The sequence below is a fragment of the Mustela erminea genome, chromosome 10, assembly GCF_009829155.1.
Source record: "Mustela erminea isolate mMusErm1 chromosome 10, mMusErm1.Pri, whole genome shotgun sequence".
NCBI lineage: Eukaryota > Metazoa > Chordata > Mammalia > Carnivora > Mustelidae > Mustela > Mustela erminea.
This window is the reverse complement of record NC_045623.1, coordinates 98,177,018-98,201,144: the sequence shown is the minus strand read 5'-3', so window position 1 is coordinate 98,201,144 and position 24,127 is coordinate 98,177,018. Positions and strand designations below refer to the sequence as shown.

Genomic DNA, 24,127 nt, shown 5'->3' with positions numbered 1-24,127 from the left:
GTTTGAGTTGAAAGTGTCAAAGTTGAACTTTAAAGTTGAAGGTCTCTACCACTGCACTGGAGAAAAATAAAACAAGAATATTGTTTAGGGAGATGCGTAAGGAAATGATTATGTATCTGTCGTTAATGACTCAGGAGAACTTTAGTAGTGCTGGTTGTCCAACTCGGGTGCTGGTATTACCAACTAAGGATGTTCTTACTGAGGATACAAAGGAGGGTTAACAGACGCTTGTAATACTGCTTTGTGTGCAGGAAAACTGTAAAAATTTCTCCCCATCACACAAAAATAATGTCTTATGCATCAGCAGGTATTCTTCATTATCTGGTGAGGTATAAAACATTTTCAGAACTTTGAAAAAAAGCGTAGTCTGCAGTTTGTAAAGATTACGACTCACTTAAAAAAAAAAAAAAAAGTTTTCAGTAATTGCCTGCCCTTAGAAAAGATGGCTCCAAAGAACACACTCTCCGTACTCAAGACGATGACTTCACAGGGGCTCTCCCATTCACTACGAGAGTCAACACTTGCCCTTAAGAAAAATGGCGACTTTCGGGATCGTCTGCCCTTTCCCAAGATGGCTCTCTCTACGCTAGTGGGCCCCGGCGGGGTGCGTCTTCCGGGCTTGGCAAGGGGCGGGGTCCATTGAGTAAAGCTTTGCGTGCCGGCGCCCGCGACGGAGGCGCGCTTCAGGGCGCAGGCGCGGGGAGGGGGTGGGGGAGGAGGGAAAGCGGCGAGTAAGATGGAAGATGAGGAGGTCGCTGAGAGCTGGGAGGAGGCGGCAGACAGCGGGGTAAGGAGGAGTCGCCGCCGCGGGGCAGGGCCGGGCGGGACCTGGCGTGAGGGGAGCCTCCGGGGAGCGGGCCTGGGGATGGTTCTCCCCAAGGAAAGACCCACACGCCGGGCCGGGGGTGGAGGAGAGGCCCCCGGTCCCTGAGCGCCGTGAAGGCCTCTTAAAGGGGCCGCGTTCCATTTCTCCCTCCCCCTTTGCCCGGTGCGCCTCCCTCCGTACCCCCGACGTGCGCGTCACCCAGGGCGCCCCACCCGCCACCCAGGGGCTCTTTCCTTGACTCCCGCGCCCGCTTGCTCGTCCCGGGGCTCTTTGACCCTTCCTCTCCTGTCGCCGCCCCCTCCCCCCCCCCCGCGCCCGAGTCACCATTTTAAAGTTCATGTGCTCTGATGAGGAGGGACACACCATGTGGGGGCGGGGGGTGCGCGGACCTGGGCGGCATGCGGGGCACCGGAGAAGAGCTGCGGAGGGCAGGAGAGGAAATTGAGTCGTCTCTGGGCCCCTCCACTCTGCGCTAAAATCCCCTATTGCTTCGCGCCTTCCGCCACGGTGGGCGAGTCTGGGTTTTTTTTCTGTTTCAGTTTTACTGAGAGCCCGTTGCAGGCGGGTCTCCCGGGGACCCCACCGGAACAACCGAATGCCCGGCGGGCAGCCCCTCTCCCTTGGGAGTCACCCAACGATCTGAGCCCCGGGCGAAGGTCTCGGAGAGTGCTTGCGAATTGTAAAGTGGTCACATTCCTGGGGGAGGGGGGAAGGGGCCGTTCGATTTTTCTTTTGGAGTTTTTGTTTGACTCCCAGAAGCTGTATGAAAATAGTTTTATCCCAAGCTGGAACAGCCGGAACCAATTCCATTAGGTTTGTGATTAATTTGGGTCTTCTGAGAGTTTGTGGTTCTGTGGTGACCCTCGTGAAGATGGGGAGATGGCCTTTTGGTCTCACCGTGTTCGTGTCTGTCCAGTGCTGGGCTCGAGTGACAGCCACCTTCAAGGTTTATGTGTTGGGAGTGGAGCTTTGGAGAGCCGAGTGTACCAGGGTAGAACAGGAGCTGGGCGCCCCCCACCGCGCCCCACCCCTCAGCCCCTTTGAGGGTGCTCAGTAGAGCTGGAAGACGCCAAGAAATGACCCTCGCCGCAGTGGGTGTATCCCTGCGGGAATGTTGAAACTTTGCTTGGCTTCGAAGTTTTTTCCGGTGGTTCAGCATTTCTTTGACGGTGTTTATGTTTTTCCACGTAGCATAATTAAGGTTTTGAAAATTTATGTCGTTCAGGTGTTTGGTACAGTTCTTATGTGCTGACAGTCTTTCTTGAATTTTGACTTAAGTTAGGAGAACAATTGAAAGATTTTGTCCGGAGCGCAGCAACAGGTGTCATCTGGGTATTTATTCAACAAACATTTTTTGAGTGTCTCTATGTGCTAGGTACGCAGTGTGTTTAGCTGTGACTTTGTACCAGAGAATGCAAAAGTTCCGGGTACAGGCATTTATTGCCTACCACTAATATGAGTGTATCATTCAGACACCCTCCTGCAAAGAAAAAGAAGCCTGGCCTGCAATTTGAGTGACTCAGATGATAAGCTGCTTGAGCATCTTGGCCTTTCTGTGATTTTTCTCACCTGTTTATAAGGGACATGAGCATTTCATGTTCAGAAGGAAATGATAAGAATGCATGCAGGATTCGGAAATTGGGGATTACTTTTGTTTTACAGAACGTGTGATTCAGTAAGGGATCAGCTAGCCCAGTCCCACATTTTACAGCTGAATGAACCCCAGAGATCTAAGATTTAATTCAAATCTTCCTGATGTTTTCACTATTCTTTCTTGCTTTGCTTCAGTAAAATCCTTTAAAAGTGCCAGGTACAGAGATGGAACCCAGATCTTGCCTTGTTGACATAATGAGTGGTAATTGCCAAAATCCATGTTTCTTCTCTATCTTTTAATTGAACCATTGACATAACCTGTGGTTATTGTCCTTTTATAAACAAGGAAACTGAGGTTTAGGGAGTAACTTGCCTTGCTCAAGATCACACAGATGTAAGGAGCTGGGATTTGACACCAAGCCTATCTGACTCCAAAGCAGGGTTCAGTCTGTAGCATTTTGCTGTCTACCGGGACCTCGAGAAGACTTGGTTGGGAGTTGGGCATCACCTTTCTTTTTTAATATGTTTGTTTGGGGCTTATATTTGAAGGCTCTCTTGAATTTGGTTCCCTTTTTGAATTTCATGAAGGATTTTGTAGACATGCACTTTTGCAGGAGAGCCAGAGAGGGGGATGAAGCACCATGTCCGCATGACTGGGAAACCAGCGCACTGTACAAGTCTTTCAGATGTAGCTAGTTGCGTAGGTAATGGAAAAAGTTTCAGCTTCTGTTTATCCTGTCTTCCAACTGATACATAGTAATGAGTGTTAAGTACCCACCCTTCCAAAGAAGCAACCTGGATGGCGGGAAGACAAGCAAATGGGGATTGGCTAATTTCTGAAGTGAACCCTCTAACTTTATATGATCTGAAAGTAGTTCTCACCCTTGAAAGTAGAGGCTTTTGGTGATCCCTGCCCTCAGCACCACAAAAAATTTTTGACATGCTGGAATGTCTTATATGTCAATACATCTGAGGTCATTTTTTTTCTTGCATATCTTCAAAATACTCAATATCAAATGCTGTTGTGTCATTTTAGGGAAGGCTTTGAGAAACACTCCATATGTTCTGCAGATAGGCTGCTTTTTGCTTTTAGTATGGTGAACATTGACCTCATATAGAATTGTGCCTTTGCCTGTTTCCTCCCAAGGAGTTCCATCCCCAATCAAAGGACAATTCAAGGAATATGGCTTACATTCCACTAAGGAAATGCTTCTTTCAAAATATACTGCCTTGGGGCGCCTGGGTGGCTCAGTGGGTTAAGCCGCTGCCTTCGGCTCAGGTCATGATCTCAGAGTCCTGGGATCGAGTCCCGCATCGGGCTCTCTGCTCAGCGGAGAGCCTGCTTCTCTCTCTCTCTCTCTGCCTGCCTCTCCATCTACTTGTGATTTCTGTCAAATAAATAAATAAAATCTTTAAAAAAAAAATATACTGCCTTTGGGAGAAATGAAAATGTAAATTGAGTTAATGTTGATTCAAACTCTAAATTCTGTATTTTGTCTTAAGCACATTTCAGGGGACAAATAGAGCATTTTGTAATTGGAAGACATCATTGTGCTCCAGGAAAGAAAAATCAGGTCAACAGTTTGCTCAGTTTCTGATAGTTTGAAGCTTTATATATTCACTTACTTAGACTTAAAAAAAAAAAAAAAGACATGACTGAGTCTGTTTCATAGGTAATGGGCTAATCCAATCCTGGGGGAAGATAGATGGTACGCAAATGGAATTGGACTGGTAGTTAATTATAATGCATTGGCAACTTCTCTGATTTCTTTGCATCTCGAAAGTGCTTTTTGTTTTTGGCAAGGGCAAGTTGTGTAGCTAATTGAAAGAAAATGTATCTTAAGTTAAAGGATAACTGGTCTTCTGGACTAGAATTCAAATTTATTTTTACATTTTTCCCCTCTTTGAGCCTCTAAACATGACCACCCAGCAATGCTGGGTGGCATACAAGTCTACTGTAGGAAGGTGTCAGTAAACACTGAATACTATATACCAGGCACTGGACCCAGTCCAGTGGAGGAGTCAGACGGGTAAGGCAGCACTTTTTTTGGAAGAGGCATAGATGGGGTACCATGGCTGGGATCAGAGACAGCCTTGTAGAGAAGGTGATGATTCAAAGGACACTTGAATTAAGTTGTAGTAAATCTGGGAGGGGTGGGTAGAGTGTAGGGCCAGTGTGCATACAGGCAGCAAGAGAAGAATGTGCTGCATTGGAAGAGCTACAAATACTCAAATACTTCTTCTGGCTGTAGTGTAGGGGGTTGGCAGAGAGGAATGGAAAGAGATGAGGCCCGAGAGGTATGCAGGGACCAGATCAGGAAGGGGGGCCTCGTTGTTTTTGGTTCTGGGGCCCTTGGACTTTGTCCTGAAAGAGAACTTTAAAGGTTTTTTTTTTTTTTTAAAGATTTTATTTATTTATTTATTTGACAGACAGAGATCACAAGTAGGCAGAGAGGCAGGTAGAAAGAGAGAGAGGAGGAAGCAGGCTATCCGCGGAGCGGACAGCCCGATGCGGGGCTCGATCCCAGGACCCTGGGATCATGACCTGAGCCGAAGGCAGAGGCTTTAACCCACTGAGCCACACAGGCGCCCCAAGGATTTTTTTTTTTTAAGCAGGGTAGTGACGTAGATTTTAAGAGATAAGAACTTTGATTAACTTCTTATTTATTTTAAAGATTCTATTTATTTATTTGACAGCGATCACAAGTAGGCAGAGAGGCAGGCAGAGAAAGAGGAAGAAGTAGGCTCCCAGCTGATCAGAGAGCCCGATGTGGAGCTCGATCCCAGGACCCTGAGATTGTGACCTGAGCCGAAGGCAGAGGCTTAACCCACTGAGCCACGCAGTCGCCCCAGACTTCTTATTCTTTAGAGAAGAGGCTGTTCTCCCTGAAGCATGGCTTCTACCTCACTTTGAGGTCCTCAGCACTTCCTGTAACTGTTGTCATTATAGAATATTTACAGTGGCTGTGGGTAAGTGGGCAAATAACAGTTATTTTGGAGCTCCCTGGTGCTGATTTCTTTGTCTATCCTTATAGTAAAGAAGGCATTTAAGACTTGCGGTATGAAGCCCAGTCCCGGTGTACTGCTGTGCCTGAAGGAACCATTTCTAAGCTATTCCAGTCTTTCCGGGAAGACTGGGTCCGAAGGACTGTGATGTGTTCAGTGAGGGCTTTCTGTAAAGCAGCTGGCTAGTGTAGACATCATCATGCTGAGCAGTCTGTCCCTGAGATTCTGGAAAAAGATCTGTTTCACTATGATTTCAAAGAAGGTAGGATAATGAGCTTTTCACTCTAACTTCTCAGCTCTTTTCATTGGGCTGCATGGGGGGCCTGTTCCCAGCATGCCCTGGGTGTTTGAGAGCGCTGCCATGGTTGCTGTGGGCCAGACATTCAGGCAGTCACAGACAGGCCTTCTTGCTTTTCCTTACACAACGGGAGAGAACTTAGTGTATCGCTCTGAAGCTTTCAGTAAATGCCTACAAAGAGAAAAGGCACTGCTGTCTCGATCTGATGACTCAAACGTATCCTTGGGGCCAGCCCTTTCTTTCCACTTTTCACGTTTATACTGCAGTGGCTTCCCTGCCGTAATGTCCCTTTCTGGCTGTATCAGGTCGAAGCCTTCACAAGGTATGCTGTGTTCTTTCCTGCACACTTGCCCTACAGGAATAGAAATTTTTTTTTTCTGTTGGGACAGTTACTGACTTGTTGGTTTCCTAGGAGAAGACTGAGTTTAGCTGCTTATAGCTGTGGCCAAAACACAGAATGCATTTTTTTTTTTAAAGTAGTAACCATAGAGATTTCTCTTGCTGAAGTGTTTTTAACTGCTAGCCTCTGCCAAGCATCCTTCTCTTTAACATTCAGTTCTCTGCAGGATGTTCGATGGGAAGATAGAGGTTAAGACCCACTACCTCAGAAATTAGCAACACATCCTGACTTTGGCCCTTACGTTGATAAAGACTCTTATCCCGGAGGGTGAGGCATTTCCAGATGTCCTTCCCAGCAAGTCCTCCCCTCCCCACACCCAAAACCCTTGCCCTTATAAAATGAACACAGGAAATAACAGTCATTCCTTTCTAAAAGGAATATGTACAGTTGCAGGATAATTATGACGCGAATCTGGAGAGGTCAGGATTGTCACTGCTCTTCCTAGACCTCAAAAGCCAAATTCCCAGCCCTCCGTGCTCTGGCTGCCTTGGCTTATGCAGGCATTTGTGACCCTCCAGCTGTCAGTTCTGTTTTTTGCTACCTGGTTGCTCGTCTCGCTGGTGAGTGGACTCGGACCATGAGCCCACAGACCCCTTTTGGAAGGGCTTCTTAGATGGTATGTGAAGGACTCACTACAGCCTGGGCAGAGTGCATTTGTATGTTCCTTTCCCCAGTCTGTCTCTGTGACCTAGAGACGTGGAGGTGTTTTTATTCCTAGTGTCCAGGAGAGGAAATCACTTGGTTGATTTGATCTCAGCTTGGCTGTTGGCATCCTGAGCCCACACTCGAGGGAGTGTTCTGGACTGTTTATTTACCTTTGCTTTTCAGCAGATAATTAACTAGTTAAGTGCTTTAGGATATTTAGTTGCTAGTTCCTTTGAGGTGTTGTTACTTGTCTCACCTGGGATTGACCTTCTGCCTCTGTTGATGATGATGAGGCCTGATGATGAGGTACTAAATTTCCATGTCTGAGAAACTCGAATTTATTTCTTAAGGGCCAAGAGGATGCTGCTGCTCTCCGTTGTAAGACAAGAATAGTGAACACTGATGGCAAGTGACATACTGGTGGAAACATGGATTATAGGAGGGAAATAACTTTTTAACGTCTGGCCAAGTGAGAAGAGATAAATAAGTTTTGCTCAGATCTCTTGATTGAATAACCCCATCTGCTGTCTGAAGGACTCCTGTATCTGTAGTTGCAAACTGGCAGCTCTTGGGTATTCAACCTGTACACTCTTTGGGGTGCACATTGTTTTTTATATATTGAATTCGGATGCCTTTACCTGGGTCTCTGGAGTCCCCACTTTATGTATTGTGTTACCTCTTGTGTTCTGTCCTGCTTGCTTTATCGGCTTGGCCCTGGAGGCATTGTGTTTGCTGCCCCTGCTTAGTGCCATGATTCTAATTAGCCTTTGATGGTAGTGCCTTTGGGTGTTAGGATAAAACCTGGTGGTGGTGTAGCTGATGGTATAGAGGGGAGGGAAGAATGACTTTGTGCCATTCCCCAGAGTCCAAATGCATATTTCCTTTGGGAGAGGAGCCTTTCTGTCTTCTTTTTCAAGGGAGGAAAGAGTAGGACACTCCTGCCAGTTAGTGACCCACTTCCTCCATCTGTGGCAATAACAAAAGTTAGAAGGCTAGGCTAAGGGTTTAGGTGCCAGGTTTGGTTTTTGGGCAGATCACTGCCTATCTTTCTGTCAGCTTCAGTTTCTTCTTTTGTAAACTTAGGTTGATAAAGTCTTGCCTTGCCTGACGGTGAGAGCTGAGTGGAACACTTAGTAAAGTGTCACACAAAGGCAGGTGTTAGAGCAGAGTGCATTGCCGTCAGCCCTCCAGCCGCTCTAGTACGCCCTCTGGGTAGAGAGGGAAGTTCCTGAGACTGGCTGAGAGGTCTCTTTTATTGCTTCACCCGAGGACTAATACACTCCTTTTTCTATGAGTTGTAGGGAAAAGCAATAATAAACTTGGAGAAAGGGGAGCCCTGTTAGATTCTACTCACTGTTTTATTCCAAGGACAGGGCTCACCACCATTATTACTCCCACTGCTGCCTGTTCTGCACCTTTAAAGGAAAGGGTTGCATGGATTCCTTCCCATGGAGCCCCTTTGAAGAGGTCCTGGAAGCAGAAGGAAACAGTGTCTCAACATGGCAACTCATAGTTTCTCAGGCTCTCTAGCTTGGGATACATCTAAATTGTAAGGCTTGTCCTCTGCTGAAGAATTACTTCCTTTTGGGAGTTTCTTTACAGATTTAAGCTCCGGACTTCGTTGTGATCTACCACTGCTGTAGTCCTTCCTCAGGTTAATGCGCTTGCATTAACCTGACCTGGGGTGCAGGGGAGGCAGGTTGGTGTTCCCCGTCAGCCTTTATCCTGCTTTAGTAGTTCTGTGGCCGCACGCTAGCTAGCTCCTGAACCTTTCGGCTTCCTCCTCTCGAGATTTAGGAATCAGTTTTGTCACTTACTAGTTGAATGGCCTTAGTCAAGTCATTGAACCTCTGCGTGTGTAGCAAGGCTGCTGTCCATCCCTCAGATTGTGCTGAGTATGAGCGGTGTAAAGGGAGGGAGGGTACGGTGTCTTCCTTACATGAATCTGTGGCAGGTGCTGGGAGAATGCTGCTGCCACCACCATTGCTGAAAAATGCCTACGGCAGCCTTAGCTCTTATTTTTTTGTTTGTTTGTTTGTTTTTTAAATATTTATTTGAGAGAGGGTGTGTACAGGTGGGAGGGAAGGGGCAGAGGGAGAGAGAGAGAGTCCCAAGCAAATTCCACACTTGAGTGTAGAGCCTGATGTGGGTCTTGATCTCCCAATCCTGAGATCATGACCTGAGCCAAAACTAAGAGTTGGACGCCCAACCAACTGTGCTACCCAGGCGCCCCCTTCACTCTTATTTAGAATATGGACAGTGTTGCTGCCTTTGGACCCACTAGACCCACTTCGGATTCTGGCTCGGCTCCATCATATGCGCTGTGGAACCATGCCGAGTTACATTAAACTCTCAGAGTCAGTTTCTAAGTCATTCGTGAAATGGGAATATATCCCTAAAACCCTGTTTCATAGGATGGTTCATGAATTCATGTGTTGGGTACTATTTTAGGCACGGTGGACAACTGTAGAGAATGAAGTTTCTCATAAAGCTTGCTTTCTGTTGGAGGAAGATGGGCAGTAAAGCAGTAATGTTTTCTGCACATACACAATGAAGAAAAGTAAAACAGGGGTAGCTGGGTGCCTCAGTCCTTAATTCAGCGTGTGCCTTCAACTCAGGTCATGATCCCAGGGTTCTGGGATCGAGCACTCTGCATCAGGCTCCTTGCTCATTGGGAAGCTTGCTTCTCCCTCTCTCACTATCTCTCTCTCTGTCAAATAAATAAATATTTAAAAATCTCTAAAAAAAAATATGGAGCATAGAAAGTGTCTGGGGTAAGTGTCGTTTTGGGGGGCCTGATTAGAGAAGGCCTCTCAACAAGGATAGGCAGAGAGACCTGAAGGAAGTGAGAAGGAAAGTGTGCAGAAGCTGATGGAAGTGCATTTCAGACGGAGGGAACAGCACGTGCAAAGGCCTTGAGGCTGGAGCATGCTTGTTTTATTTGAGGAATGGTGGAGGCTAATAGTAATTGCAGAGTGGTAAGAGAAAAGGTTAGAAGTTTCAGGGAGCCAGATCCTGTAGACTAGTAGGCCATGGTGGATATGACCTTGAAATAGGAAGCTATGTGAGGGTGTTGAGCAGAGGCTGACTTGGTTTTTAAAAGGATCGTTCTGGCCACTGTGTGTGAAATAAGCTGTAGGGGCAAGAGTAGAAACACAGACTGATGAAAATGCTATTTCAGCTGTCCATTCAAGGGCCGTGGTAATTTGGACCAGGGAGGTCATAGCAGCAGAAGTGTTGAGAAAATTCAGGACATGTTTTGGAAGTAGAACCAAGTTCCACTGATTAGAAGTATGAAGGAGGCATCAGAGATGACTCCAGAGTCTTTGGCCTGATCTGCGAGAAGACTGGAATTTCTGAGATGGGCTAAGTGGAGGGACTATGGGAGAAGCAGGCTTGGGTGAGTCAATGAAATCAAGAGTTTGATTTTGGACCTGGTGAGGTTAGGTCCCTTGCAAAATCAAAGTAGGCATGTCGAGTCAACAGTTGTCTATTAGTGTCTATAAAGCTGTGGAGGGGTCCCTGGGGGGGCTCGGTCGGTTAAGCGTTTGCCTTCAACTTGGATCATGATTCCAGAGTCCCCGGATTGAGTCCCACCTCTGGCAGCCTGCTTAGCGGGGAGTCTGCTTTTCCCGCCTGCTCGTGCGCACTCCCTCTCTCAAATAAATAAATAAAATCTAAAAAGTAGGGGGGGGGGAGGCTGTGGAAGTAGATGAGATCACCGAATAAGCCAGTGGAGTTACAGAAGAGGAGAGGTGCAAACTCTCCAACCTCTAGGGATCCAGAGAGGAAGAGGAGCCTGTCCTGTTGCAAAAGAAATCAAATATGGGGTAAGAGAGAAGCTACCAGGGAGGTAGGAGGAGACTGGGAGGCTGGTCTAGAAGATGGGGCACCATCTTTAGGAGGGGCATCTGGGTGGCTCAGTCAGTTGAGTGTGCAACTCTTGATTTCCGTTCCGGTCATGATCTTAGGCTTGTGGGATTGAACCCCCTGTCAGGTTCTGTGTTTCCCATGGAGACTGCTTGGGGTTCTCTCCCTCTGCCCCTCCCTTCCTCCCTGTCTAAAGAAAAAGGAAGGAAGGAAGGACGGACGGACAGACATGCCTTAAGGAGGGAGTTTTGAGCAGTGTTGGACGGGGCTGGGAGGTTGAGTGAAGTGAGGATGTAGAATTTACCGTGGAATTTGGCAGCAGTGGAGGTCACTGGTGACTCCAGCAACAGCAGTTTCAGAGCTGGTTTGACTCGAGGTGGTGAGTGTTACTCAGAGCCGGGCCTGGGCCAGACATTGGGCCCTGGGTAAGCGCTCGTTGCTGTCCTGCCAAAATGAAGGGACGCACCAGAGGAGGTTTTGCACAGCGTAAACAGCATGCCCCTTGGGTACCTAAGGCATTCGGTTGCTAGTTGCTGAAAGATTAAATGTGTAGCAGAGGGCACCTGGGTGACTCAGTTAAAGCAGCTGCCTTCGGTTTGGGTCATGATCTCAGAGTCCTGGGATCAAGCCCTACGTCGGGCTCCCTGCTCAGCGGGTAGCCTTTCCCTCTTTCCCACTAACCCTGGTTGTGCCTGCGAGCACACACGCTTTCTCTCTCTATCAAATGAATAGATGGAATCGTTGGGAAAAGGAAAAAAAAAATTGTGTACCAGAGATAGATACATCTTATTTTAAGATTAGAATTCTGAGACTCAAAGGTTAGCTCTCAAGCAGTGTTGCCCAGGGAAGTACCATGCAAGCAGCACATGTAACTTAAAACTTTCTCAAAGCCACATTTAAAAAGTGGAAAGAGGGTGCCTGGGTGGCTCAGTGGGTTAAGCCTCTGCCTTCGGCTCAGGTCATGATCTCAGGGTTCTGGGATCAAGTCCCACATCGGGCTCTCTGCTCATCAGGCAACCTTGCTCCCCCTCTCTCTGCCTGTCTCTCTGCCTATTGTGATCGCTGTCTATCAAATAAATAAATAAAATCTTTAAAAAAAATTTTTTTAAAGTGGAAAGAAATAGGTAGGATTAACTTTAATATATTTTTTAAAGTTTTATTTATTTAAGTAATCTTTACAACCAGTGGGCATGGGAGTGTGGGGGGAGGTGGAGGGGGGTTCAAACTCAACAACCCTGAGATCAAGAGGTGCATGCTCTACCTGCTGAGTCAGCCAGGTGCCCCTAATTTTAATATTTTAAATATTAAAATTGCAGTATCTCCCAAATAGTATCATGTCAGCATGTAATCAATCCTGATAATAGGTTAACAAGCTATTTTACACTATTTTTGGACTAAGTCTGGGAAACCTGCTGTGAATTTGGTGTTTACAGCACAGCTCAGTTGGGACTGGCCATGTGTGGTGGCCACAGGACTGGGTGGTGTAGCTGGAAAGTGTGCCCAATTTGGGGTAGCTACACAAGACCAGACGAGCCTGTGGGACATCATGGGTCACAAAGAGTCCAAAACCAGTCATTACAGAATTTGAGAGGAAGGTCAGAAAATGTCACCTTCTGAAATGGAAACTGACAGAGAGAAGCAAATTATCTGAGAAGAGTCACTTAAATAATAACTTCTGTGGATAAAAAGAGATTATTTCTTAACCTGAGCCAGGAATCTCCATTTGATACAAGGTTTCTGAAATCTTAGGACTTGTGTTGATTGTGTTGGTGACCAGGGATTCTAGTTACCAGAGGAGGGACGCACTGGTGGAGCCGGATAGTTCTGTCCCTGGCACTCTTGCTGGCGGACAGCAGAAGGTCAGGCATCAGAAAGGGGAGGACACCCCCTCCACCCCACAGTGTAGCAGAGCCGGATTTGGGTTTGTGCACTCTGTCTCTTCTGAGTTGGGCTAGTTGAATTGGTCCCCCAGGGCTTCCCCACCCCTAGGTAAACTAGCAAAGTCTGCGTCTTGAATATTCCGGTCTGCAGTACGGCTGTGGCTGATGCTGTTACTTCCTGGATTTTGCCCGGAGCCCCAGAGCAGCCCAGTTACTGCTCTCCTTTGCCTTTCTGCCCCTCCTCTCCACTTCCTACCTTTGTTTTTTCCTTCCTCATCCACCTCTTACTCCTAACCTGCCTCCCCTTAAAGATTCATCCCTAACCTCTTTGTCTCCTTTGATCCTTTTGAAGACGGGGACTCTGTAACAAAATGGGCTGGGATGTCCCCTTCCCTGGTGTGCCTCCATCCCCCAGCTTTCTGTGGGGGCTCACAAAGACCGTCATTGCAAGGGCAAGGGCAAGGGCAAGGGCAAGGGCAAGGGCGGCAGCAGCCAGTGATGCTGTGCTGCTTCCTCAGGTGAGTGGAATTTGCAGATGTTGCTTCATTGCATCTGACTTCGTTCAGCTTGTCACCCAGGCCTCTCCCATAAGGGACCTGCCCTGTCCAGAACTGCCTGGCTCCCCATTACGGTTTTCGTGACCTTCTGCCTCTATGTCTTCCACCTGGTTTTGCTTGTTCTCTCAGACCAAAAAGGGTGTACTTCATTTTTGTAGAGATGTAGCCTCACAGGGCAAGTGATACCCGTTATCGTTAGTCACAGCAGAGCTTTTGTTTAGGTTTTGACCCAAAGAGGAGACCACACCACTCAGCAGAGCACAGGGCGTCATCTTCTGGAGTCTGCTCAGTGCTACTTGACCAAAAATAGCCTTTCCAGGAATAGTCATGGGAAATCAAACTTTCCTTAGCACCTCCCCTCTGTTATGCTTATGTCCTAACACTTGATTGTGTCCTGGTGAGCCATGGTCACTCTGAGAAGTCGTAGAGTGAGGAGCTTATATGTGTATTCCTTTCACTACGTGTGGTGTTTAGGCCTCTGACACAGAAGTCTTGACCGTGGACCAGGGTTCTGTTCATCCTTACGAAAAGAGAAGTTGCCTTCAGGTGATAAGATTTCTTGTCAGGGCCCACATCTAGATGCTTCCTCACACAGCGTTCTGAGGCCTGTGTAATTCCACTGAGCTACTGCATCTCTGGAGGAGACAGGCATTCTCCTTATAGTGTACCCTGTGGGAAGGTTTTGGCTTGGTGCAGCTCTTGGAGCATGAGACTGACAGCAGATTGATCGCAAGTCCTTGTCCAAAAAGAGAATGGACTGACTCATGATACCTGGACAGACTCCAGAGGGAGCTGCTCTCTCCGTTTGCTGGCAGGGTCCCCCCTCTTAGCGGGGCTAGCTCTGGGCACACTGGTGTCCAGCTAGCCATCTGGACGTAGTCAGGATCAGCTTTCTCCTGAAGCTGTTGCATTTCCATCCTGTTCTCTAATCTGATGGAAGAATTCCTGCTCGGCTCTGATAAGCCATCCTGCCTGGTGTGATGGTGTGTGAGGGAGTTTGATGGGAGTGCGCGGGCGCGGTGTGGCATTCAGAGGAAACGAGGAAGAGAAGATCGGGCGGGATCTAATGGCTTTACCATCTCCAGGGGTTTGAGCATCTTGGTGGGGAGTTGCTGGCATCAGAGAGGGCCTCAAAAGATCTCAATTCTTGGGCTGCCTCTGTGGTTTACTTTGTGACGTCGGGTTGGTTTCTTAACCTCCCTGAGCCACAGAAGAGGATAAAAGCTCTTTGTCTGTTAGGGGTGGTGTGAACAGAAAATGAGTGTCGGGGAAGCCTACTGACAGCCGTAAAACTTTATACTGATGTGAGTCATTACTTTTAGAGCCAGCCATTTACATTACGTGGCAGGTATGTCTGCCTTGGGGACAGAGGCCCATTTATTCAGGCATGGTCCGTAGTGCCATCTTGAAGGGCTTTTCTCTATCCCGTCTCCATCTGCTGGGCCTGGGCAAATTCTCTATCTTCCCTGAGGCCCTACAGAAAGAAGGAAGCAGTTTGCTCTCCTGAGAAAAACCTGGTTGGGACATCTCACATTCAGCTAAAGTAATATGTATTTTAACACAATTTTTTTTTTAAATGGACTCCTATTAAAAAATAGTCCATTAAAAAATGGACTCCTATATTAAGCTGTTTGCCTGTATGCCTTATTTGGCCCTCATAGTGATATGAAAGTGAGAATTCATGTAATAAAATTTAAAAATGTAAGCTTTCCCGTAAAATCTTGAATTCGTTTTTTCCTAAAATAGGAGCTCTGGCCTCTCAGCCAAGGCTCTGATGCATGTCTGTGTCCTGCAGCCGGCACAGTGCCCTGCGGCGCCTCTCAGCTCCTTTAGTTCCCCACTGTGCTCCCTGCGAAAGGAGTTTGGGTTACTTGCCCGGCCCCTGGAGGCACTTGGTTCTGACCCTGTTTGAGGGACTCTAAATTCCACAGATCTTAAACCTTGCATTTATGGTGGAGAAACTTGAGTAGGAAGTATCATTTGCAGATGGGAACAAAATGATACAGTGTGGAAATTTCAAACTGTAAGTTATTTGTGGAAAGCCTTGGAAAGCCCTTACATGGTAACGGGCTTTAGACTAATATGAGACATAGTATCTACTCAGGCCATAACACTGGTAGTAATAAAAAAAAATTTTTTTAAAGAATTACAATTCCGATATAGACAGTGCTGTGGGCCTAGATTCTCCCTGCCTGCCAGTCATTTCCCAGAAGCCATCCAGGTCATTCCCGTGCTCTCGGTGCACCTGCCAGTCAGTCCTCAAACAGTTGTTGAATGCCAGCGTATGTCCTAAGCGTGAGTGAGAGGTATTCCATCTGGTGGCTCCTGGCCCCTCCACAGAGTTAATGGGACCCTCAGAACACAGTCTGTTGTGCTTGCCCCTAAATATATGTGGGGTAAGTCATAAAAACAATGTTAAACACAACTCAGCACCAGGCAGAATGAATGTCAGTGTCAGACTGGATTGAAATCTAGCTCTGTACAGTGAGTCAAGCTTCATATTGTTTACAGGAGACAAAAACAAGAAGAGGGAAAGATGAGAAGGAAAAGAGAGAAACATACTCCGGGGAGTAGTAACCAAAAGAAAAACAGGTGCAGCTTTATTCATGTTAAATAATAGATTTTAAGGCAAAGAAGATCATTTCATAATGATGAACAAGGTAATTTACTAGAAAATAATCTCTGATTCTTTGCCTAGTGGGTAGCCCTAACAAGTGAGTAAGGATGGAGAGGTTCTGAACGCTAGAGTCAACCAGCGTGACCTGTACTTACCAACCGGAGAATAGTCATTTGCAGGACATTTGGAACATTACCCAAAACTGGCTACCACCCGGCCTTGAGGTGGGTCTCAGCAAATTTCAAAGACTTTACTGGCAGTTAAGGAAGTGATTCTTCACATTTTGCAAGTTCTAGACTCCTTTGAAAATCCCATACGTCCTGTAGGTCAGGATTGTTGGCTTCAACACTGCTGACATTTGGGGCTAGGTGACACTGCCATGGGGCTGTTCTGTACATTATAGGATTTTCACAGCATAGCGTCCCTGGACTTTACCCACTGGTTGCCAGTAGCACCTCCTCTCTGGCAGGGACAACCGAAAACATCTCCAGACATCGCTAAATGTCCCCTAGTGGGCAAAGCCAGTCCTGCTTTAGAACCACTATAAGAGTTCTTTTCTTCAGAGAAATAATAGTTTTTCATACACTTTTTCCTACTCCAGTAGCTAAATGGTCTTGCCCTCACTGAGGACAGCTGAGTGGAATGTTTTGTAGGAAAAAGCAGTGGGGCAGCCAAGGAGCCGGAAGGTTCGGTCTTTGTCCACGCACAGCCTCCCCCGTCCAGAGTGTGGACGCTTGGGCACAGGCTGTGGGAACACCTCAGAGTTCCCGGTGCCGAGGGCATGAGGGATCACTGCCATCCAGTTTCACGGATGTTAGTTAGGCTTCTGTTTTGTTCTAGACCTTTGGCTAGGCGCCAGTCCCAGAGTCCAAGTCCATAACAGTGGGGAGAAGAGGCTGGAAAATATGTGATACCTGTGGTCATGAAGGACTGGGAAAGGGAGAGCTTAATGTCTGAGAAGCAGGTGAGGAACTACGCGCGGGGCCAGGGAGGACTTCACCATGCAAAGGCCGATGTCAGTGTGGAGTTCGCAGGGTCAGTGGAGGTTTGCAAAGGGGAGACCACTGCGGGCAGGTTGATCGGCATGCGGAGTTCTTAGGGACAGCCGAGCTTCACAGTGATGTAAAACAGGAGCAGAGGACAAAGGAAGCTAGGGGGCGAGGCGTGCTTAGGAGCTTGGACTTGATCTGGCAAGCAGTTGAGGGGTTTTAGTGGGGAAGTGACACAACCAGATTTTTGTGTAGAGAGGTGATTTGAGTGGCTCTGTGAAGGACAGATGGCAGGCCAGGAGATGAGTTGGAAGCTCTACAAAGAACCCAGCTGCATGACGAGGTCTAGAACTGTCAACGTGGCCATGGGGATGGAGGGAGATGAACCCTCAGGGAGTCAGGTTCCCAAACCCGAGTCTAGTAAAGGGAGGTCTGCATCCATTACCTCAAAGGGCACAGTAACGCCCCTGCTCAGAGGACACCATCCTTAGCTCTGAAAATAAAGACATAAGTTTTTATCTAAGAGAGATTTTTTTCCACTTTTTATATACATTTTTTTCCTCTAGGAAATAGACAGACGGTTGGAAAAAAAACTGAAGATCACACAAAAGGAGAGGTAAGGCTGCTGTCTGGTCTGAGGGCTCACGCTCTCTGCCAGTTGAGGCTGGGCAGTCAGTGGTGTTCTCCAGGTGGCCGTTAGGGTTCCAGGGCAGGCTCCCGAGCATGTCCCTCCAGGATATGGTGGCTTGAGGCTTTGAGAGTGAGGCTCGACTGTCGCATCTGCCTTCTAACTTAGTGGGTACGCGGTGTGAGGTGGTCTGGTGGAAAGTGGGGAGGTGACATGTCAGAAAACGTGGGTTTTAGGTCTGGCTCTGTTCTAATTGCTCCGAGGTTTGGGACAAGTTGTTTTCCCCTCTGGACATGAGTTTCTTTCTCTGTGACATAAAGAGGTTGGACAGATGATTTCTCTGGGCCTTCCGTGACGTGGTGGCTGAGGGCATTACGGGGGTATTCTGGAAGAAAAGACTCTCAGTTCTCAAAGGCCGTTTTAAGGATATTTTCCCAGACAGAGGAGAAAGTGGGTTTCAGAGCAGGTGAAAGTTAACCTCAGCCGTCTGACTTTGGACTTAGGTAACCTGTGGGCTTCCCACAGGGACAGGGAAGGGAGGAGGAGAAGACCTCTCTGGACTTGGCTTACCATTCCCCAGGGGTGCCAGGGTGCCCTGCCTGCCCGCTAGTTTCCTGGCTCCCTGCCTCTGATCAGGTGGCCGGCTCCTTGTCTGTCTGCTCATCTCAGCAACTGCACTGATGTCTGGTTACAGTCCCCTTGGCACGCCATTCCTGTCCTGCGCAGGACTTGTTCCAGGTCCCCTGGCGGCAGCTGAGTTCCTCTAGCCCCTTCCCCTCCTGACAACCATGGCTCTGAAAACAGGCCCTTATAGGCTGTTGGGTTCTGAAGAGAAGCTAGTTTGGGCTGCTCTGGGGAGGGTCTTTGTGGCTGCTGAAGGTCCATCATTCCTGCCTGGATCCCTTTTTCCCTTTGGCTTTTGTTTCTCTCCCTTCCTGGGTGGTTTTCCACCTCTCCTTATGGACACGTTGCCCGGTGTGCACATCCACCAGCCTTGGACAATGCTTCTCCTCTGAGCACTGCCAAGCACTGTTTCTAGGATTGTCCTCTACCCCAGCCCCGCCGCGTCCCGCATCCCAGGGAGCCATGGTGAGGGAGGTGTCTCTGCTCAAAAGCTCTTCTGAAGAGATCACCCAGTTGTCTGGTGTAGCTTGTCTCGGGGAGGCCCTGGTCACTTGCCGAAGGCTGAGGCAGTTTGGTAAATCCTGTCTTGGTGCCAGGCAGGGATGGTGGAGTGGGCTCCTTTGTAGTGTTTGACTGGCGTGAGCACATGTGGTGGAAGGCCATGGCTGGCGTGAACACTTCGCTGACCCTGCGCTAAGGGGCTCCCACCACACCAGCCTGTTACATACTCTGCTCTGTGTAGGGAAGTTGGGATTTTAACTGACGTCTTTGGAATCTGGGCATAAATATTTTGCCACAGGGGCCAAACAGTGGTTGACGTGACTGTGAACCTGGGGATAGAAGTCCCAGAATGAGGTGCTGTTCCAGCCCCCCTTTGCCTGGGGTTAGGTCTGAGGAGAAGACCTGAGGACCTCGTGAGCTTATGGCAAGGTGGCTCTTTTGAGAAATCCCTCTTAAGGAGTGAGAGTTTTGGTGTCTGGTCAGAGGCCAGAGAATAACAGATAGAATTAGGAGGAGGGAGGGAAAAGTGGGGGTGGGTGAGGGACACAGGTGGGTCCTCTGTAGTCAAGGGTAGGACTTGTGAAGCTGTATTTGCTCTTTGTCAGCAGGAAATCCAAATCTCCTCCCAAAGTGCCCATTGTGATTCAGGACGATAGCCTTCCCACGGGGCCCCCTCCACAGATCCGCATCCTCAAGAGGCCCACCAGCAACGGTGTGGTCAGCAGCCCCAACTCCACCAGCAGGCCAGCCCTTCCTGTCAAGTCCCTAGCGCAGCGGGAGGCAGAGTACGCCGAGGCCCGGAAGCGGATCCTGGGCAGCGCCAGCCCTGAGGAGGAACAAGAGAAACCCATCCTCGACAGGTGAGTGTAGCTGGCGGGGCTCACCAGCAACCACTCTGCCGGGCCGGCAGAGTGGTGAGAAGCAGGCAGAATTGGGTCTGGAACCATGGCAGCTCCAGCTTCCAAGCCTGACCTGGTGGGCAAGTTCAGGGTCTGCTCCGTTGGCTCAGGACTGCAAGCTTTGAGGTCATGGCTTCCTGCTCTGCCCCCTCTGCAGTTGCGGGCACGGGCGGGTTGCGGGGTGGGGGGGAGGCAGTGTGGCACAAAGGTTAGAGGCACAGACTCTGAGTCAGAATCTGCCATTTCCTTCCACTTCCGGCTGCCTAACCTCTCTGCACCCTATCGCCTCATCTGTGGAGGAAATGGGATAACCATAGAACCTCCCTTGTCAGCTCGTTGTACAAATAAATGAGTATAGTGTTCTGAGAACCCCACCTGGCACAGCGGATGGCACCCCACGACGTGCTTAGATGTTATCTTCCAGGTTTCATAATAGCTCTCTGTGATGTTTGGTGAATTTTCTAAATCCTTTTTTGTTCCCAGCATTTTTTTTTTCCCTCTGCAGTCCTAGAAGTTGCATTATGTAAATTTGTCAGCTCCTGCTAAAGTGGTATTTGTTAAAACAGCCTCTTTCTGACTTTGAGAGGCCTCCTTGGGATTGCTATTCTGGGACTTAAACTAGTCTATATACCTTCTTCCTGTCCCCTCATTCATTCGATAGACTCCCGTTCTCCTCCAAGCCTTCACTTGGCGACAGAAAAGGTCTCTCTCCTTATACTCTTCCATGTTAATGTGAGTCAGCCATTAACCACATGATTTGAAGAGAAGCAGGAGGGCAGCCATGGCTGGTGCCTGGTCCCTCTACTGAGTTCTTGGTTAGGAGTTTTCCTTTGCCCGAGACCCTGAAGGGTCATGCCACATAGTTCTGTGGAGGCTGAGCTGTCCGTGGTCATGACCTCTGGACAAGATGGGCCCGTGAGCACCAGCACCCCCCCACTCCCCCCACCCCCGCCCTCTAGATTCAGGGGAAGAGCGTGGCCACTGCTCAAGGTGAACACAGATCACCTGCCCCATGTGCCCACAGGGACTTCCCAGCTTGCAGATTTCCCGAGTCCGCTTGTCAGAGAGGGAGTCAGAGTTGGCTGACAGCTACTTTGCCTTCTGCCCTAGCTGCAGTTTTAAGATTTGGTTTTAAGATTTGGGGACCTCTTTTATGTCCTTTTTCAGGCCTCCCTCTGATCTTTTTCTCTTCAGGCCTACCAGGATCTCCCAACCCGAGGACAGCAGGCAGCCCAATAATGTGATCAGACAGCCTTTGGGTCCAGATGGGTCACAGGGCTTCAAACAGCGCAGATAAATGCGTGCGGGGAAGGATGCCGCCACCACCGCTGCCGCCATCACCGCCTCTTGGGTCGTCCGCCACGGGTCGCACTGCCGTGGCAGACAGCTGGACTTGAGCAGAGGGAACGACCTGACTTACTTGCACTGTGATCCCCTTTGCTCCGCCCACTGTGACCTTGAACCCCATGCACTGTGACCTCCCTCCTTCCCCCCCTCTTCCCACTGTGATTGGCACGTCTACAAGGGCTGTCCCAAGTCAATGGAAAGGGAAAGGGTGGGGGTCAGGGGAGGGTTGGGGGGACCCACGAAGGACTCAGAGTAGAGAGTCAGACAGTGCCACTTGGCCACTTGGGGTAAAGCCAGTGCCAGCAATAACAGTTTATCATGCTCATTAATTTGGGATTTCAAAACACAGATGAGAACTCCCGTCCACCCACCCTCAAGTGCATGTCTTCATCACTTAAAAGCAAGTTCCATTTGAAAATATCCTTTCTTTTTTTTTTTTTCTCCTTCCTATTTTTGTTTGTTTATACAAATACCTGATTTGCAAGAAAAAGTGCATGGGAGGGGTTTTAGCAGTTTAATGAATTTTTAATTGAGAAAGGGTAGTTTGGTAGTCTACTTAAAAATGTTTCTAGGAAATTCACTAGAAACATTAACCAATAGGACTTTGGTGAGCTTAGCTTCTGTATTCCTACTGCCGCCCAGAAAAGGGGCAGGGCTCTGCAGCCCCCAGGACAGATGAGCACCCCATGCCTATACCTCCCTCCCTCAGCTAAGTCCCAGGGCATCTTGGCCCTGCCTGGAGACTGAGCTAGCTCTACAGGCTCAGAGAGCCTGGGGAGGGTGCCAACCCCACCTCTAGTATTTTGGGAAGATAGGGGAAGTGAACAGACTTCCCCTTCCCATCCCCCTCAGGGTGGCTCCCCTGCCAGCCAGGCTTGCTCCCTCTCGAAGAGAGCAGGGAGTGAGATGCACTCCGGGCTCAGAAGCAAGGGATGTGAGACTTGCTCAGTGTTTTGCTCTTAGCCCGAGGAGAGCCAGGAGAAAGTGGCTGCAGGACTCTGAGCCTCCTGCCCAGTGTGCACAGAAGGCGGCTGGATCTTCCCACTCCAGCGAGGCCTGAGCTCTGAGAGGTCTGTGGGCACCGTCTCTGTTGATGGCGCCAGCTCGGTAACCACGCCTGGTACATTTCCTTCGTGAAGTCATTACCTTGGGAGCCAACCATTCTGAATACATTTGGGAAAAGGCAGGCTGTGCATTGCAAAGATGGGTGGTGACAGATTGGTTCCCCATAGACCCAGGCTACCCTTCACCCATTTTTCCAGAGCGAGGGCCTGGAATGAAGGCAGTTTCCTCTCTGTCTCTAGAGCCTAGAGTTTTGCTTTGGCTCTTTAAGGTGGAAGAGGCTAAGGGCAACTGCCTAGAGCAGCTCTGTGTGTGTGTGTGTGTGTGTGTGTGTTTGTGTGTGTACAATCGGGGTCCTCTCAGGCTCTCTGGTCTCTTCTCTTGCACTGCGCCTTATCCCTCAGCCAGCCAGATAGCCTCCCCACTCAGTGGATGAGTTAGGGAGTGTGTGATAGGACATTTTGTGATTCGGGCAGCTAGTGGCCAAGGTGACAAGCTAGGTTTTGCGGGCTCACTCCACCTTTGGCTCACCTGGCTCTCAGCCTTGCCCTGTGAGAACGTTGGCCCAGCAAGCCACGTCCCACTGCATCTCCCACTGCGGAGGAAGGGCCAGCTGCCAGCTGAATCAGCGACTCGTCCGTAGCACAGCTTTGTGACGGTGAGCAGCCAGGAGACTGTGCGTGCGGAGAGCTGGAGCCGAGCTTCGGTCATGGAGGAGGCCCGGGCTGTTGCGTGTTGCCCACTGGCTGTTGTGACGGGGATGACCCCCGGGACTGGGCAAGGAAGAAGGTTGGCTGCTGTCTTTATAGTTCCACTGCCCTGACCAAGTTTCCTCCTTTTAGCTGTACAGTGTCTAGCCCTCATGTAATAGTGGTGTCTGGCCCGATGACACTGTCCTTTCAGTTGGAGAGGGGTACAGAGGTAGGCCAGGTGGCATGGCCAGGAGTACTGATTACTCAGCCATCGGGACCACCTGCTCTTTCCCCCTCCCCTAGTGGGAGCCGAAGGGAAGGCCAGCTGATGGGTGTCTGCGGATTGAGGATGTAGTAGTTCCCACCTCCCTTGGGCCAAAGAGGGGGCTTTGCCCGCTGTGTGCCTGCCACCACCCACCAGCAGTTGTACCCTTGGCTTCCCAGATGGAGAGGTGGCAGGCAAAATTTTAAAAAGAAAGAAAAGAAAAATGAAAACAAGGAACGGTATTGTGTTGGGGGGAGGTGGGAGGGAAGTTGGGAGAATGGTTTGGATTTTGTGTGTGTGGGGTTTTTTTGTTTGTTTGTTGTTGGTTTTTTTGGGGGGGGTAGTTGTCTGTAACTTTCCTTAAGTGCTTCTTCTATTTCTTTTCTTTTTCTTTTCTTTTTTTTTTTAAAGTAAGCTGCAGGCTTTGGCTTGGAAAACCCCAGGGGGGCGGGGGGGCAGAAACCTGAGGCTGCTGCCCCTTTATCTGCCTTCACGGTACTGTCCCCTTCCCCCAGCTCCTCCCTGACCCCATAAGCCAGGCCTCAGACCTTCCAGCTAACCGCTTCCCATGAGCCACTACTCTGATGTCAGCCTATAACCAAAGGAGCTGGGGGTCCAGGCCTGGTGACCAACCCTTCTCAGCCCACTCAATCAGGGTGCTCCCCACCTGCAGGCAGGAGGCAACACCCGATCTGCTACCATCAGCCCCTTCCAGAGCCCACTGCCCCGCCCTGCCCTGTCCAGCCCAGCCATACCCTGCTCTGCCCCATGTGGGGATGCTCTGCTCAGGGATGGGCCGGCAGGGCTGCCCCAGCCTCCCTGGTAAGCAGAGACTCTGGAAACCTCTGGGGTCCTGTTTTCTGGTCGTGTGATCCCCAGGGTGCACATGGGCCCCTTGGGTGTCTGAACAGAAGGGCATGGGAGGGAGGGCCGCACCCCTGCAGTCCTGCTCTGCTGGTCTAGCGGGCAGCTGCCTACCCCACCCCACCCCGCACCGCGGGCTCCTGAGTCGGCAGATTAAGCATTTTATAAATTGTATTTTAAATACATGTTTTAAACTTGTCAGAGCCTTGTCCTCATTTCAGTCCCTGGCCTCCTGTCCTCTTGCTGTGCCTGCTTGTTGAACCACTGGGGGAGCTACCTCTGCTCCATCCCAGGGAGGAGCTCGCTCTCTGTTAGAGAAATAGGCCTGGGGTGGTGTGTGGGTTGGGGGACAAAGACCCACACAACCTTAGGTTCCAAGAGAAGGGCCCCCATGGGTCCTGGGCTCTTCGGGTGAGAGTATGGCTGAGACCCCCTTCTGCCCTTCTGTAGGGTCGGTCTGCTCCTTTTAGGGTCCAGAATCTTTCCTATCATTCCCTTCGAGCAATTGGAGAGAGATGCTCTCTGCCCTTGGGGGAGACTCAACTGAAGAGAGTCCCAGCTCTG

At 49.4% G+C, this 24,127-nt stretch overlaps 1 protein-coding gene across 4 annotated transcripts; it reads left to right on the top strand.

Annotated features, from left to right (window-relative positions):
* Positions 1 to 678: 678 nt before the first annotated feature.
* Positions 679 to 23,764, top strand: SZRD1 (SUZ RNA binding domain containing 1). Of its 4 annotated transcripts, XM_032302097.1 has the most exons (5): positions 710 to 787; positions 16,533 to 16,656; positions 17,248 to 17,297; positions 19,040 to 19,294; positions 20,528 to 23,764. In XM_032302097.1, the coding sequence occupies exons 2-5, from the start codon at positions 16,615 to 16,617 to the stop codon at positions 20,628 to 20,630; spliced, it is 450 nt and encodes a 149-aa protein (XP_032157988.1). In that variant the 5' UTR covers positions 710 to 787; positions 16,533 to 16,614; the 3' UTR covers positions 20,631 to 23,764. The 4 variants fall into 4 exon arrangements, with proteins under 4 accessions (XP_032157989.1, XP_032157987.1, XP_032157986.1 ...); XM_032302096.1 differs by lacking the exon at positions 16,533 to 16,656 and having other exon boundaries at positions 684 to 787; positions 19,043 to 19,294; XM_032302095.1 differs by lacking the exon at positions 16,533 to 16,656 and having other exon boundaries at positions 684 to 787.
* Positions 23,765 to 24,127: the final 363 nt, after the last annotated feature.